The following is an 18,162-nucleotide window of genomic DNA, read 5'->3' on the forward strand; positions in this document are numbered from 1 at the left end:
TTAGTTAGAAATATCGTCTGCGTGTAAAGATCATTTTTCCTCTCCTTACTCCGAAAATGTACATATGATTCTATCTTAGCACGCTTGCAGATCAAAGTGATTAGGAAATCCTATGCCTTTTTTCTACTTTTACGACTTAAATATCTACTTCAATATTCAGTTCTTTCATGTCATGTCCCGTTTTTCTTCTTTGCCTTCCATCTTTTTGTCCAAAAGAACGTATTTGTTTGTTTGATTTTGGTTTTAAGAAGAGGGTTTAATACTAGAATCTTTAATTTGATTTTGATAAATGGTTAAACCGTTAATTCTCTTATCTCTTATATTCGCACGTACCACGAGCAATTGGTGTACGCATGACGTAAGTGTGACGTACGTTTACTAGATGCGTTAAATTTATATATTGATGGTGAGCACATGCGACTTGCAGTCAACGTACGTATAACGCAAGGGACGAATGAGATATCATTACGTCAGTCGTGCAATTCAAATCGTACGGTCATCTTACGAGTTCCTTGAGTGAAGCGCAAGTGCAGCGTACGTATTTAGATCTCGCAGGACACCGTTGTGTTGTTGTGCATGTCCAATAGCCACTGTGCGTGCTTCCGGGAAGCGTACGTCTTTCCAAATTTGTAAGATGCACTTGCATGTCTCGCAAGAATTTCATTAAAATCCGCCCCTAGACCACCCGTAGATGCACGTACGACCATTTGTGGCGAAGGCTTGAACAAACATACCTAGAGTTACAATTATTCCTAATAAGTTTATTTTAAAAGCAAAATCACAGTTAAGCTGAGCAGCACGTGGTACATCTCGTTTCTGATCTAAAAGATTAATTTTAATTGTTGTATATTCAGTATTATAAACTGCGAGGTTTGATTAAGTTTGCATTCCATTGTTGTCAATTTTAAATAACATTGAATTATCTATTCCACTCCTAAAACTTATTATTTGATATACAATCAACATATATGAAACTATGCCTAGAGCTCTCTCTCTCTCTCTCTCTCTCTCTCTCTCTCTCTCTCTCTCTCTCTCTCTCTCTCAGCGCCGATCAACGAAAAATCAGCTCGACGTCCAACTAAAATCACACGTACAGCAGTGTCTCCCCAAAAATGTATTTTCAGTATTAAATCACATAATTAATATAAATACAATGATAAAGTTCATTTTTGTAGAAAATAAGAAATAAATAAATACATAAAATAAACATATTCGTTATGCACTCGCGTTTGCGCTCTATTTGCGTTCTACGAGCATTCACCATTCATCAATGCGCGCCGTACAATCACCGTTCACTTGGCGTTCGGTAACCGTTTGCCCTTCCTTCATGTAGGAAAAGTACATGAAAAGACAGATTACAATGAATGAAAAATCAACAAACGTAAAAAATAATTAAAACCAAGATAATGTAGAACGTTTTATGGACTGTATATACTAGTAGCATATATCTCTCTCTTTCTTTCTCTCTCTCTCTCGTACAGCACGGTTTATTTTACAAAGTTATTTCATTAGTATATATGATATGTATCTCACATTCCCCACTCTCTCTCTCTTTTTTTTCTCTCTCTCTCTCTCTCTTTCTCTCTCTCTCTCTCATTCTACGCGTGCTAGGGGAATCGATCCGTACTCTCGCTCGCTTGCTCTCTTTCTCTCTATCTCCTCTTTGTTTTCTTTCAAAGAAGTTGGATTATAAGAAATTTTACATGCGCATTGATTGCATATAAATACATGGTAAAATATTTTTACCTCTGTTTCTTATCTTTATGGTAATTTTTGCGTTTTATAGTGTAGTGACTTTTCTGTCTGTATCAAAATGTAGTGACTTGTTCTGTTGTGTATTTGATAATAATGGCTTTAATTACCTACATGTTATACAGTGGGAATATAGTGCTTATAAAAAATGATTTTGTAAAAACAGTGTAAAGTATTGCAAAATTTTTGACAGCTGTATAGTAACTGTGATGTATGTATTAAAAGTGTAGTGACTGATGTGTTGTGTGTGTGTGATAATGACATGATATAATGGACTCTCTCTCTCTCTCTCTCTCTCTCTCTCTCTCTCTCTCTCTCAAAAACATGGAGTTTGAAACTTTATACATGAAAACATGCATTACAGATACCGGTATATTGACAATATTGTAACCTCTGTTTCTAATTTTGTGTAATACCTTGCTTTGTCGGCGCATTGATAATGTAGTGAATGCGAGTATACCTTTTAGTAGGCCGTGATCTGAGCAAAAGCGCAGTCATTTTTTTTTTATTTTTATAATTTTCATAGTTTATATAGCTCATTATATGTTTATGATCAAAATCTGTAAAAAAAAATAACCTACACCCGTTTTAATATTTCTTGTTTAGCTGACGACTCTTTTTTAATTGGTTTAAAACTTTATATATGCAAGACATTAAACTCCTGTACAATATTAGGTATTGTGTGGACTTATGGTGTGACATAAGACACAAAACATAGGTCGTTCGTGCCGCGCTAAAGTGGCGAAAAGGATTTTTGGTCCAGTGGGACCCCTGTGGTGTGTTCTTCTAATGTTGTAGTAAGCAAAATGTTTAATATGAATGTGGAATTTTGTCTCCAAGAGGCGTTGTCTAAATCGGCACCAAAAAATAAAAAAAACGCACCAAAAAACAAAACAAAACAATCAAAAACAAAAACGACTAACAAATCAAATCAATACAATATGCATGTCATTCCTGCAAAAACACAGCCGTTGGAATATGGAGTAGGCTTTCTCCATTTTATATGTTCACTTTAATTTATTTACTAACTAAAGACTTATGGATTTTTCAGAATCTAATATTACCCATGTTCAATCTGATATTATTTACCAATTTCCAGGGTGTTCTGTCTATATCAGCACACGTAAGTTTTAATTTTGTACATTGTACTTGTACATGTATGCCCATATTATCTGTGAGAAAAAGATGTATGAAATATGGCAAAAATGTACACTAATCATGATAAAAAATCCAGCAAAATACCGGGTATATAAAGAGCAAACGCTGACATATAGAACATCAGATGGTGGATCAAGTACAACTGATTCCCTGATGACCGATCGCACTTGTTGTTTAATTCCAAAATGGAAAAATACATAAACAGTTCGTTGTTTGCCATTATTGAGTGACTTGCTTGTCAAAAGTTAAAGCGTGAATGATTCAAAGGTAGTAAAAAAAAATTAAACAAAATGGTGACCGTGCGACATGGAATTTAAGAACTCAAGTTACACCGGGTGCGTTCTCAATGCAGTCCTGCTGCGTTCTTTTAAAAATGTAAAGCATCAAACTGCAAGCAGTAAAAGCTCATACAGCTCACACAGCGCCGCAACAATGCAGCAACATCTTCATTTGTCGCGGTGGGATCGCCTAGAACGGCATGAGACGGCGCCCAATTTGAGCATACACAAAGTACGCACCGTGTTTCTGCATTCTGATAAGCACACAGTAAATAATGAAATGTGTTGTCATCATGACAGCGCCTTAAGGTCTGCACCAGCACCACTACTATAGATCTCCGTCGGCGCGCTCAAGCAACGCACATATTTGCAGTAACGATAAGTTGATTGCGCATGCACAAAGACCTCTCGGAGTCCAAAAAATTTGGGATGTCACTGCGTCTCTGGCGCGCTCTCAGTGCGCATACACAGCGTTTGAACGTGTTATTTTTATTTTCGCGCGCTCTTAGAGGTCGCTGTAGTTGCGATTATTGCGCTCTCTTTGCGTTCCTTCTGCGTTCAGTTTTCTTAACGTAGAAAAATTCTGCTGAGTTTATGTAATAACACATTTTTTACGGGCAAAATGGGAATTTTTTTCTATGTAAAATAATAATCGTTTTTTGTTTAATATATTAGAAGCGTAAAGTTTTTCAAAGTGGGAGAATGACTGGGGGATTTTGTTCTCATCAAAAATATCTTGACCAACCTTGTAAACTGTATTTGTTTGTTTTCAGTGTTTAGAATACGTTGCAATTGTCAAGTATATATAGCTGCGTTAACTATCATGATTCACAGTGTAAAATTCAACAGTTTAGTCAATAATGTTTTATAAAAAATAGCTTAATATGTATTTTTTTCAGTTGATGTACAAACGATCACTTGTGGTGATTATGTTTTCTTGCTGACCAGCTATGATTTTTTTATGTAACCGTATTTTGATTTTGCTTGTAAAGCACTGCAATGAATAGAAAATTCAAACCCACATTCAGATGCGCAAGTATAAGAAAATCGCTTAGAATTAAAACGCAGATAAGATTATTTATGAGATTATAATGCGATATATAGTATATACATCAAAATGTAGTGATTTTCATGTGTGTTGTCAATAGTGTAGTGAAATGCATGCCATTCTGTCAGTATTGAGTTGCATGTGTGTTTTCATAAAGTGTAAAAATGTAGTGAGATGCACGGCATTTTACAGATTCTTATTTTAAATGAAAATAAAAATCGCAGTATATAGCGATCATTAGGATACTATTTTAAATAGAATTCTGAATTTTCTTCGCTGTAAGTATACGAGAAAGCAGTGTAGTCAGTTGAATGTAAATTTTCAGGTGTAGTCAATTGACGGTGTTTACAAACCTGTGTGTGTGTGTGTGTGTGATTGTGCGTGCGTGCGTGCGTGCGTGCGTGTGTGCGTGTGTGCGTGTGTGTGTGTGTGTGTGTGTGTGAATATGCAGCGCATTTATAAATATCGTACCGGCTATTTACACATGTTGTATTGATTACAATGGGAGGTAAATCTGATAAGTAAACCACAAAACCCAAGTGATTATTAACATTAGCAAGGGTATATATTTCTTAGCAAATACAAATGCATTAATGTATGAACAGTTATTAATACACGTTCTCCAAGGAGCACGTTAGTATTTATACCGACACTCTTTGTTATCACCACATGTCATACAACCCACAAGAGGTATTTGTATTGTATATTTAATCATATATATATATATATATATATATATATATATATATATATATATATATATATATATATATATATATATATCATATCTTTATACAGTCGATATGTTTAATCAAGACAGGACATTAAGTGGAAAAATAGAAATTTATATAGAGAGTCGGAAACCGTATTTTGTTGGCCTGGCAACATAGGGAACCAAGGAACAACGCCTGTTGCAGCATATGGTTTTACATTAGAGTCATGTCTATGTGGTCTTGTACCCAAAATACTCATTCTATCTTAAAGCTGAACACCGCTCGTAAATAGCCACCGTCACACAGATACCTGGTATATAAACCCTTTGATTTCGTTACACCCGATTGCACACCTGAACCTCGTGGCCGACATGTAGTATTCCTTTCGTGGTCTTTAGATTTTATGCATTTTTTCCTAACTTATGTTCATTTTCTGTTCGTAAATAATGCATTGACCAATTTATTTGATGTAAGTATTCTCCTGGCTTCAAAAAGGTGCGTAAAATTTGATAATTTCATCGCGACCGCGATCGCGACCGAGTAACACGACGAGGCAAAATGTACGTCCACACAGGTGAGACCTCTACAGCGAAGTACTTTGAACTGTTTAGAGGTCTGTCCCTTATATAAGGGTTGTAGGGACAGCAGTGATAAAAGAGAAATATGGCGGACAGTGGCTATTTACGAGCGGTGTTCAGCTTTAAAGGAGCAAGAGTTTTATATCTTAATGATAAAAGCCAGTGACATTTTTATTATTTTGTTTATGAATTGCCTGTCTTTTCGGAGGGGGGGGGGGGTATTTGGATATTGGAGCCTGTATATATTCCCTTATCTATACCATCATCTAAAAAGTGGCATGCCTCTGTTATTTTACCATTAATATTTTACCTTAACCATTGATCAAATACCTTTTTAAAACAGGCTTGTTATAACTAGCCCATTATGATATTCTTCTACTATTCTTTAAATCCTTATTTGGAAAACTATATATGATCTATTAACTCATACAACATTTTGTATTTAGTTTGTTAATAGTCAGTATTACTTATTTTTAATATTCTTGATCCGAAAGAAGGTAAACATCGTATGAGTTTAATTGACGCTTTGTGCGTTTTACAACTCAAGAGTTGAAACAAATCTTAACACCAAGATATCAATTCTAGACCTTTCATAAAAAATGTTGTCAGTTATTCTTATCTATGCACTTTTATCATACATATATAAATATTACCTATTGCTTTCGTATTTCAAAGAGATATTTTTGTGATATCTTGGTGATGAAATTACATTAAAACAAAAAAGAGAATTATTCTTTATTTATTTTCATGATTAGTGACTAGTTCATGTATTTTTAAAAAACTCGTGATCTCTCAAAACCATACATTTATTGTAATTTTTAAGTGCATGGTAATTGCACTGAACTGTCGAGCTATTAACATTCTCAATTATCGCAATCCCAAAATAGTTTTTCTTCGTAAAATGACTTTTAGTAATGACTATTCATAACCTTTGCTGGGTAATGTAAAGAAGCACATCGTTTACGAGCTTTGTTATAAGACATACAAAAATAGCGACAATTGCGAATTCAGATGTGATCCAAGTTTTTAGAATCAAACTGTCGAAAAGCCGAAAGTTAACTTTTGACACTGAAAAATGTGAACATGGATAGAGGAATTAGTTATTAACCTTATCCGGAAAGAAAATATTAAATGTAATCACATTACAGACTTCTTGTTTTTTTTTTTTGACCTGAAACGTTTCACAGTGGAGAACATTCAAAGAAAGTTGAAGAATGAAAGAATGGACAATTGTAGACTTCTGTGAAATGTCAACTTTAAATTGTTAATATAAAAAGTAACATTTAGAAACAGATTCAAAAAAGAGAGGTAAATAAATTAAACTGTCACAAACAGGTAAACAACTGACACTTCAATGTAACATGTGTACCATATGAAAAAACATAACAGACGTTCAAACAATACTGCAATTATAGGCGTCCAGCAACATTGTTTTGCATAATTGTCCCCCGCCGCAACGCGGTGCGGGGACATGGAAATGCCGGGCGTCCGTCCATGTGTCCGTGTGTCCGTGGGTTCGTGTGTCCGTGCGTCCGTCCGTCACACTTTTTTGTAAGCGCTCTCATGCCTACAAAATTGACGGATTTTCATTAAATTTATACCAAATGTTTATACCACTAATACCTTGGTCAAGTTCGAAAATCAGCATTGATCGATACTTTTTGTTGGAGTTATGGGACTTTGACCACAATTATGACTCTGTTTTATCCAAAAGTTAACCTTGTAAGCGCTCTCATGCCTACAAATTTTGACGGATTTTCATTAAATTTATACCAAATGTTTATACCACTAATACCTTGGTCAAGTTCGAAAATCAGCATTGGTCGATACTTTTTGTTGGAGTTATGGGACTTTGACCACAATTATGACTCCGTTTTATCCAAAAGTTGACCTTGTAAGCGCTCTCATGCTTACAAATTTTGACGGATTTTCATTAAATTTATACCAAATGTTTATACCAATAATACTTTGGTCGAGTTCGAAAATCAGCATTGGTCGATACTTTTTGTTGGAGTTATGGGACTTTAACCACAATAATGACTCCGTTTTATCCAAAAGTTGACCTTGTAAGCGCTCTCATGCCTACAAATTTTGACGGGTTTTTTATTAAATTTATACCAAATGTTTATACTACTAATACCTTGGTCAAGTTCCTAAATAAGCGTTGGTCGATAGACTCGATATTAGTATATTGCTTGACCGGCGGGGGACCAGGAATTCTATTCTTGTTTTAAGATTTATATCGTAATTAAAAAGCCATACAACCTCGTGGGTAATTTTGCTCGCTAAAGAAGATTTAATCTGAGTTTATCAATTTTTGTAATTCTTTGGGTTTTTTTATTTATGACAAGGTATAACATACATGTAAAATTAAAAAAACTCAATCCCATGAAAGAGCTTAAAATGTCCATGCTAATATTTATGGAAATAATAGATTTTCTATATATTCAAAATGGCGGACGGTACTACAGTAACAGGTAAAACAAACACTCTGAATCAAATGGTTAAACGCCAATAATAATTTAATTATATAACCCTGATTACTCAATGTAGCAACTATTTACTTAGATCCTTTATATTGGCTATTACCTTATGTTGAATCTAATTCTCTTAAGTCAGTACTGACGAAAAACTTGTAAACAACCAAAAACAAGAAACAGAAACTGAAGTGTTTTTGAGAATTTTTTCAGAGGAATGAATCTCTGCATTCAGTCAACTGAATGATAACTGAATGGTATGGAAAGATGACGGAAAGGCATAACTCTGCCATTTCGTCACCTTTCAGTTACCTTTCAGTCACATTTTAGTTGACAGTATGGCAGAGATTCATCCTGTGTTTACTCACCAAGTCAAAGTTTCATGGCCCGATGGTCATCCACTAACATTTTATTAAAAATTAAACTTGAAAATCGTTCTTTTGGATAAATTTGTTTATGTAATAAATAGATTGATGTGCATGTCAATAGTAAACATGTAGTGTGTTCTGATTTTTCAAAATTAATGAGATGTAAAAGTTCATTCTCGACTTCTCAAAGATTCTTCCGTTGGGAAGTTATGGAACTATTGTTGTATTTTGACATGCTGGCTTTGAATACAGGTTAATAATTTCTTTTGTCATTATTTTAATTCTGTGAGGGTTTTTTAAACTACTTACTCAACTTACTGTTTTAGATCCAGGTAAATATAATACCATTCCTATTTTAATCTATCAAATTAATTCTTATCCTAAAATTAGCTTATCTTATTTTGATGATAATTAGCACAAACATATTTTTTCTAAAAAAAAAAAAAAAAAAACATACACAAAAACGTTAATATTACGTTTCAAACATTTGCTAGTTATTATTTTTTTTTTATTTTTTTTTTACTGGCCATTAAATAAGCATCCAATTTTTTGGCACTCGAGAAAAGTTTACAAAAACACGTGCACATGCTTGTTCAGGAGTAATTGAGTTTTAAGAATCATTCAGTTTCCACTCTCATTCAGACTTAGAAATCGCAGTGTAGTAATAAACACTGTAATGAAACCAGGTGGAAAGAAGAAAAAGAAACCCAAAGAAAACCTTATTTAGATCCGATGTTTTGAAGTGTCTTCCTGTGTAAAGGCATTTCATTTATAATCCAGTGTTATTAATTCTTTTTTATCTTGATATATTTATTCATTTTCTTTTTTTATCACGTAAAAAAATTGCAACTTTTTTGTTTTAAATTGATACATGATATTAATTTTGATATGATATGCGCTTTATACAATTTTAAATAAAACATATGGTACTGTGCTGAAAAAAATTGGAGAAATTTGTAGTTGTAATCGATGTGTTTAATATTGAAAAGGTCATTTTGTAGTAAAATGGTCATAAAAAAAAGATACATGTGACACTTTCAGGCTGTTTTTTTTTCTATAACAGAAATGTTGCCTTAACCTGAAAACTGGTTATTTTAAACATATAATAAAATTTGACAGTCTTTAGTTACACGGATTTTCTCTAGAGACACCGCTATGTAACATGAAATTAAATAACCTTTTTAACAGAAGTAAGATTTCTTTTCTCGACGGTACAATAATATGCAAAATCCTTATCTTTATGTCAGTTGTTTCTTATATATCAGATCAAGAGTAATTCTCTCTGAGAAATTTACTTATGTATTTTGAAAAAAAACGGGAGAAACTTTCATAAATAGCGGGAAGATCATGGTGTTACGATTTTTATTTGCAATTTAACTTAAAGACAAGTGATTAAGGGGCTGTTTGGTCGAATTTTTGGGGTAGCGTGTACATAATGTAAATTCAACGCACGTTCCATGATTTTGTTTTTTTTTTCATTTTGTGCTTTCTTCTGTTTTATTATAAATATATATCACGAAATCAAAGCTCCGCAAAAATCTAAATATGCAGAATTAGAGGGAGTGAGGTGTTTGTCACATGAATCCATGTTTGTATTATTGGGTTAGACATTATTTAGGATTATGTAATTTAGATGACCGTAATTTGCCAGTTCCCACGCGATTGATCTTCTTGGGTAATGTTCGAAGGATGAGTTACGTATTTGAGTACACAAACGTCAGGGGTCTGTAGGTCGATTGTAACGGAATGCTTGATAGTCTTCATTTATATTTTAATAATACATGTATATTTTAATTTTCAATAATATCTAAATGCATTAACAAAGATCGTGCCAATGCCTGTCGTCGCACGTATGAGTATCGCAGGAAATATAAAGATCTAAACAAAAGAGGAAAATTCATATACTGTGCTTAGTCAATAAAGTCTGAAGGCGACACATATAAACTTTGCGTGCTTCTACCTAAAGATTGTCTAAGTGTGCGAGGCTTCTGTACAAATATCTACAAATCGTTGAAGTGCAAGGAATGAGTTACGTAAACAATTACACAAAGCTTACGTTCTAAAATTTTGCCGTTATTGTATGCTTAATTGTTTTTTTTTAAATGACATATCTAAAAACGAGTTGTGAAAAAAGCACAGGATACTTTAAACGTATTTTGATTTATTTGTAGATTCCAATGTAAACAAGAAAGTAATGATCGTGACTTTATAACACTATTATGCACAGAAAGGTATAAGCAAAATGAAAACGGGTATACATATTTTTATGTGAATTTTTGAACTTATATTACGCAATACCCAAACAATTAAATTGATCTAATAATTAAAATAACTTACATGTATCCAGCGACAGAATTATCGAATTCTTAACCATTGTTTAGTTATAAAGCAAAGACTTTACAGGTGCATCTAGATCCTTTTGTATGGTCTTAAATGAAAGCCTTTAAAATTATGCAAAACTTTTGTTCTATATGTATTTTAGAAATATTTCAAATGAAAAAGTTACGAAGCTAAAACATAAGTAAAATTACCATTTTTTATAATATAGATTTCGATTTGATAATTTAAGTTGCTTTATTGGAAAAAACTAAAAAAAAAAAACCCAGATGACAACGTTCAAAGTATCAGTATTAATGATTTATAAACTTAAGATTATTTGCTACGGCCTATTTCCGAGACTTTGTCTGGAAACGAATGCCCCTTAAATTTAAAAAAAAACTGGAAGTTGCGATTTCAAATGTTTTGTGCTATAGAAACTTAATTTAATTACAATATATCCTGAAAATATGAATGAAATCGGATGACACACAAATAAGTTATTGGGATTTAAAAAAAGAAATAAAAACGTGAGTCAGCATGAAATCTGTATCCGAGAATGACAGCATTTTAATGGAAAGTCATCGATTAAAAATCGATTATCATTTATATGTTATAATGTAAACGGACATCTATTTTTCAGTCTTGGGATGCAATGAGTACATGGTGGACACAGTGACTGATGATAAACTGACGGCCTCCAGCATATATGATGATGATTATCTTCCTGCCAAAGCACGACTATCCAGTACTGGATGGAGTCCAGACGCACAAGAGGATGACCCATGGATACAGGTGCAATTATAGACAGGGTGTTTGAAAGCCATGCATTGCAACATGAAAATACAAGAGGCTAATTTTCATAAAATTGCAGATATGAATAAATTGGCGTTACACATACATCATGTGCGGTACTTGACAGGGATTCCTTTTTCCGGGTTGACCTATTTCATGCGGGTTTTTCCCTCGAAAATGTTGTATTATTTATCAACTTGCTAATAAAACAATATATAATTGATTTTTTTTTTAAATTTAACAATGTTCATAAGACATAAGTTAGATTTCATATCAATAACGGATTACATTAACCATTACGTTTTGCATAGCAGATATATGATATTAAGCTTTACAGCATACATTCTTGTTAAGGTAGTCCATCCATAACTATCATATTGCATATTTAATAGATTGTAAGTTAGATCACTAAAATCTTTGTGTGATTTTAAGGAGTTTATTAAATAATAAAGATTCACTTTTGAAATCTTTGAAAAAATTTGATTTTAATAAATTAGTCATATGTTGAAGTTAACATTGAAGTATATGGGAAAAATGCATTTTTGAATATATTTCTTTATTACAAGTACTTTTCTCACAATACTCTTAGAAAAAGTTGCAAAAGCTTTCCCTTTTCCAAATATTTTAAAATAATTCATAGTTTACCATATATATTTTTTAGAATTTTTTTTTAATTTTCCTAATGGGCAGACAAATCTTTAAAAAGTTTCAAGTGCAAAACGTTCATTTAATTGACTACATACATACACCCGAGTTTGGTTTATGTCAGCCTTATAATAGCTTTAAAATACTTATTTGATGTAGTATAGATCACTCAAAAATGTTAAATTCGCCTTAGTTATGGATGGACAACCTTAATGTTAAGGTTTATCTTTTTTTTCTTTTCTTGTACAGGAAAAAGAAGAATGCGTTACTAATTGTTTCTTTAGGTATTTTATAGAAAAATGGTTTTTCCTTTGGTTCAACATTAAAGTACTTTGGAATCATTAAAACAACGCGGCCCGTTTTGGTGTTATTCGTGGATAGCCCCACCCCTATTTCCATCCTTGACGAAAACAAAGTTATATTTCTTAATGAGTTAAAAATCATTGCCTCGGCGAAATAACATATTGAATCTAAATAATAGAACAGGTAACAGTACCGTAACATATTCAATTTAATTATTCGCTGATTACTGCAAAAAGAAATTTTAAATGAAAAATAGTCGATCTTGATATGTGTATTTGAAAACGGAATATCACATGTGAGTAACCAGGACAATAACATGGTTTAAAGTTGAAAATACGAAGCAAAATGATTTTTACGATATCGTCTATATTTCTGTTTCAGGTCGATTTTGGACGACCCTTAACAATAGTTGCTGTTGTAACGAAAGGGCTAGATTTTAGAAACTTAGATGAATACGTGAAGAAATACAAAGTGAGATACAGTAACACATCTGTTAATTGGATGCTGGTGTATAACGGCACTAACGACGTAAGTCGGTGCATCAATTTGCTTCAAACCATTAAAACATTTTGTGAACGAACATTATCTACAGCATATTTTGATAACTTAGTAACGAATCGCCGTTATTAAAGGGCGCACTGGCACTTGAAGTTATTGTAAATATATTGTATGTGTATGTATAAAAAGGGAAGGGTAGGACACTCTTTTTGAGGCAAAATCTGGTTTGGCGAATTCTGGGCGTTCCTCAAACGAAATTTCGCGGTGAATCGTTCAAATATACATTACTTAATACATATATATAGATTTGTTCGGCTCCAATGCCGTTTCATTGAAGAAAAAATTATTTTTAAACATCCAAGTGCTTATAAGGCTACATGGAAAATAAGGCGGGGCTACAACGATCAATGTCTGATTAGAGAAAACACCGCTTGCAGCTGGGTAGGATTTGTTTACACTCTAGGGAAAACCCGATTTAAACAAAGTATTAAAAGGCTTAATTAGAATACTACAAATAAATATTTATTTTGCATGTACACTAAAAAAGTACTATTTTAGAGGCCAGGAGTCTGTAATAAGTGTCACAAGGAATTACTTATAATGAATTCTATTCCTTTTTCTAAAAGAAGATTTTATGTATCTTCTTTTTGGGCACTTGAAGTCAGTTCTCAGCGTTTGTTATAACCTGTTATAGCCTTTCTAGAAATATCATAATTAGGATTTTTCTTGTATCTTTTCTCCAAAAACATGATTGTGCATTTTTGTAGCTTTTTTTCCTTTCACACGTCGTTGCATTTTGTACTTTGGCTCCAAACTAAAGTAGATTCATTCTCAACTTTTCATTCCAGTGTCAGATTGCTAAGTTTGTTTTAGCAACATACTGGGTATCTGAAAATGTTTTATCTTTATCTTTATAAATATATACAACATTATAGAACTTTCTACTTATAATGCATCAATACAAATTCTGTAATTATGAGGATGTTTAAATGTAACGTAATATTTTATTACATCTAAAAAACCATTTCTCAGCTTTTGTTATAATCTGTTATAACCTTTCTAGAAATTTCATAATTATGATTTTTCTTGCATCTTAAGGATTTATGAAAAGACTGATGATTATTTTTGTAATATTAAAAATGTCAATTTAGAAGGAGCGTTTTTAATTTTTCCTGGTCTTCCATACAGTGTCTGATGGACCAAAGAAAATGTGTGGATATTGGTTCTACTTTGTCATTTAAGTGGGATGATTTATTTTTCTATCTAAAAAATCTGGTCCAGATGATTTTTTTTCAGAACTGCTTTTATGGACTTAACAACATGCCATGTGTCATTTTGGATTTCTGATTTACACTTCTCACGAGTTAATTTGGTAATTGATAAATTCCTGTCATTAGCATGGGCTTCAATGTTGACTTCTTAATCTTTAAGATGTTTGAATTTTTTTCTGCTCCAAACTTATCATGTCTCTGTGATAAATCTTCATCGGATTTAGTCACATGCTGACATGTCAACTTTGTGAGACTTTTATCAAAATGCCACAGCACTTGTGTCTTTGTCATTTTTCTTTCCTTATGTCTACCATCAGACATACTGTTGATGGTTTTAAGTTCTCAATATTCGTAATTCTATTGTCGATACAACAACCTTGTCAGCTAGTACAGTTTTCCAATTGGTCGCATGCTGACTGACTTTTTTCATACTTATTGTTAGACCATAATTTATCATCTAATAGTCTACGGACTTTTCCGTTTTTTCCCGATTACGACAAAACGCACACGTCGGGTGTGACTGGTCAGCAGAGGATGTTCACTCCTCCTAGGTACCAGATCCTACCTTCAATTTAATGAAGGTCCGTGTTGGCTCAAAGTTTGGTTTTTTGTATTATCACAAACAAACTAAATCGTCTACGTTTCCTTTTTTCCCTATTATGACATTTTCCCGATTTTGACATTTTTACCTCGATTATGACATGCCCAATTATGACAAAAAGCACACGGTGGGTGCAACCAGTCAGCAGAGGATGCTCAATCCTCCTAGGCACTTGATCTTACCTCTATATTTTTGGAGGTCCGTGTTGTTCTGCTTTGAATTTGTATTTCGTTTATGGATTTTTGAGATGGTTGACGGTTTGTTATTGTCATTTTTTTCATTGTAGAAAGTCGCTTTCTCCAGTGTTGCTTTATGTGTTGAATCATTAAATTCACTTTGTATATGGGTTTTAATTTTGTTGAAAAAAATATGTTTGCTTTGTTAGGAAGTCTTTCCAATTCAAGCAATTTGAACATAGTGTGATGGCAATATACTCCCAAATATGCATAGGACTCAAAACTATTCTATGCAGGAGAAAACAAATCTATACTTATAAATCGAAACTTTTTGCACATAAACTACAAAATGCCCGCATCAGAGTAACTGCTTATACCTTCGGTATTTCAACACGTGTATGATGATGTCCGTACGTTACAAATGAATTTACCTAATAAGCAATTATTGTAAAATTATTTAAAAAGTGAACCTACTTTTTTTTCGATAAACCAGCCCGAAATAGCAAAATGGGAGTAAGGTGGTACACACGCTTTGGCAAATCAAAGTCAGTGGGAGTTATATACTCGCAATGAAATAATATCGAATGATAATGTAAAGAGTTAGTATATCTATTGTGGACTTACTTAGAGTATACATGGAAGTTAAGTTTTGACAAATGTTAAATAAATAAAATTGAGGAGTTCATTTATTGACTGCGCGATCTTAGTGTTGATGGACAGACGATTGCAAAGCATGACCTCTGGTGAGAAAATTGGATAGAACTTTCAATTTTTCAAAAATAACTCCAAAAAAGATGTTCAACATATTAAAATTATATCATATTAATGTGTAAAGTGTAAATAACGCGCTTGCATGAAATATAATTTAGTTGTTTATATTTCTATACAATAAAATGTGGTCAACAATGAGACACTTAATATGTCACCAATCATTCTACCTAAGCTCTCTTGTTGTATACAGTATAAATAAATTACGTTTTATATTTTTCAAACTTCATTACATCGATACAATATGCACTTAATTAGTCGATTCTTCCACAGTTTTATTTGTTTTCAGTAATATATTGATTTACCGACTTTTTACTTTACTTACAGGAGTTCGAGGCAAATTCAGATAGAACAACTCCAGTGACCAACACTCTACCCTCCCCAATAGTTGCCCGGTATCTCCGCCTGTACCCCACAGAGCACCATCGCTATCGCAGTCTCCGTTTTGATGTCATCGGTTGTAAAGGCAATGCTAACATGAGTATTGTTTGAAAAGTCATTAGTATATTATTGTGATTAAATAGGCAACCTTTACCAACGACTTTTTTTTACAGTAGTATTAACTGTTTGGTATTGAAAATATCTATTTCACATGTTTAGCTTTTTTAACTATTCAAGGTACATTTCTCTTTGTTTAAAAATTAATTTTGTGACAGTCTTACCAACAAGCGTACTTTATATATTTAGATTATAGGACGGATGAAAGTACTAAAAAAGTATGATGTTTCTAACTGTTTACCCTAGTACCTCATGAACTCACAAAGATGAAAAACACAATTTCCTGATATCATTTTTTATATATGTAGCTTCAATCAAGTTTTAGCAATTTTTCATATTCTGAGATTATTAGAGATCAATTGTATGAAAGACCAAATGTATTTTCCCTTCCCAACGGATTTTAATCAAGTGCCTTTACTTTTTTTTAGTCGCTGCAACTACGACTTTAACTGTGCCGACGTCTACTATTTCTTCACCAACCACATCCATCACTGTAAAAACGGAAACCACTACCTCAAGTTTGTCTTCGTCAACGACTCCTACCACTCCGAGTACAGCGACCACTACCGACACTTTGTCATCACAAGTAACTTCTACCAATACGAATACCCCAACCATTATCATGATTTTGTCTTCACAAACCACAACCCACACTTTGTTTTCACCAACCACTTTTACCACTACAAGAACGTCAACCAGTACCAACACATTGCCTTTACAAGATACTCCCACTACTTCAAGTAAACCTGCCACTACCACGACTTCGTCTCATTCAACTGTTTCCACCTCTTTTACCACTTTAAGTGAATCAACTATTACCACAATTATGTCTTCACCAACCACTACCACTACTTCAAGAATACCAACCACTACCAACGCTTTGTCTAAAACAACTACTACGTCGGTTTTGTCTTCACATACCTTGTCTACCACTTTTACCTTTTTGAGTACACGAACCATTTCGACAACCACATTAAAGTCAACTTTATTCAACAGTACTCGAGCTGGACCATGTACTTGTACCTGTATTGAGACCAACGCTACAATGACACCACAGGCAGTACAGGAAAGAATAGATAACATTGTAAAGAACCTAACAATCTCGAAAAAGAAGACATCTAAATACATTAGAAGCAAAACCTCGGCACAGGATGCAAGACCAGAAGTGGTTTATGTTGGATCTGTGGCTGTAGCAATCATTTGTGTATTTGCAAGTCTCGTTGTTCTGCCTGACCTTTGTACTATGATCCGCTTCTTGTTTTCAGTTATGAAACGTAAACAACGTAAAAAGCGTAAAACGTTAAAAAAATTGGGCCAAATGGAACAAAAAATGTTTGTCAACTAATTTTTAAAATCCACCAAAAAATGCTATCCATTTTTTTTTCATTTTAACACCATAAGAAAGCGCTTTAATCATTCAACAAGTTATCTCCTTTCAACATATGTTAGCTTATAGATATCAGATATTTCAAGAATTTGCATTTCATTTAATATTTTCTTAATGGTTTGTATAGTGTAGAATTATTGATAATAACGTGTATTAGTAATCAAGAAAACATTTGCAACAAAAAGATATTTTATGAACACAAATATAATGTATGCATCATATCAATTTTCAATTTCTTCCACTAATCATGCCTTGCTTTTTAGCTCACCTGAGCCAAAAGTTCAAGAGCTTTTCTGATCACAATGTGTCCGTTATCTGTCGTTGTAGTTGTAGTCGTCGTTGTTAATTTTTCACATTTTCATCTTCTTCTCAAGAACCACTGGGCAGATTTCAACAAAATTTGGCACAAAGCACCACTAGGTGAAGGGAATTCAAGTTTGTTCAAATGAAGGATCACGCCCTCTTTGAAGGAGAGATAATTGAGAATTATTGAAAATATGTTGGTATTTTCAAAAATCTTCTTCTCAAAAAC

General features: G+C 33.1%; 1 protein-coding gene across 1 annotated transcript; it reads left to right on the forward strand.

The window, feature by feature from the left end:
- Positions 1-7,979: 7,979 nt before the first annotated feature.
- LOC117689101 (uncharacterized) lies at positions 7,980-17,630 on the forward strand. Its single transcript, XM_066088323.1, has 5 exons — positions 7,980-8,004; positions 11,332-11,483; positions 12,813-12,959; positions 16,073-16,205; positions 16,672-17,630. The coding sequence occupies exons 1-5, from the start codon at positions 7,980-7,982 to the stop codon at positions 17,586-17,588; spliced, it is 1,374 nt and encodes a 457-aa protein (XP_065944395.1). The 3' UTR covers positions 17,589-17,630.
- The last annotated feature ends 532 nt before the right edge of the window (positions 17,631-18,162 follow it).

This window comes from Magallana gigas, chromosome 6, assembly GCF_963853765.1.
Source record: "Magallana gigas chromosome 6, xbMagGiga1.1, whole genome shotgun sequence".
Taxonomy (NCBI): domain Eukaryota; kingdom Metazoa; phylum Mollusca; class Bivalvia; order Ostreida; family Ostreidae; genus Magallana; species Magallana gigas.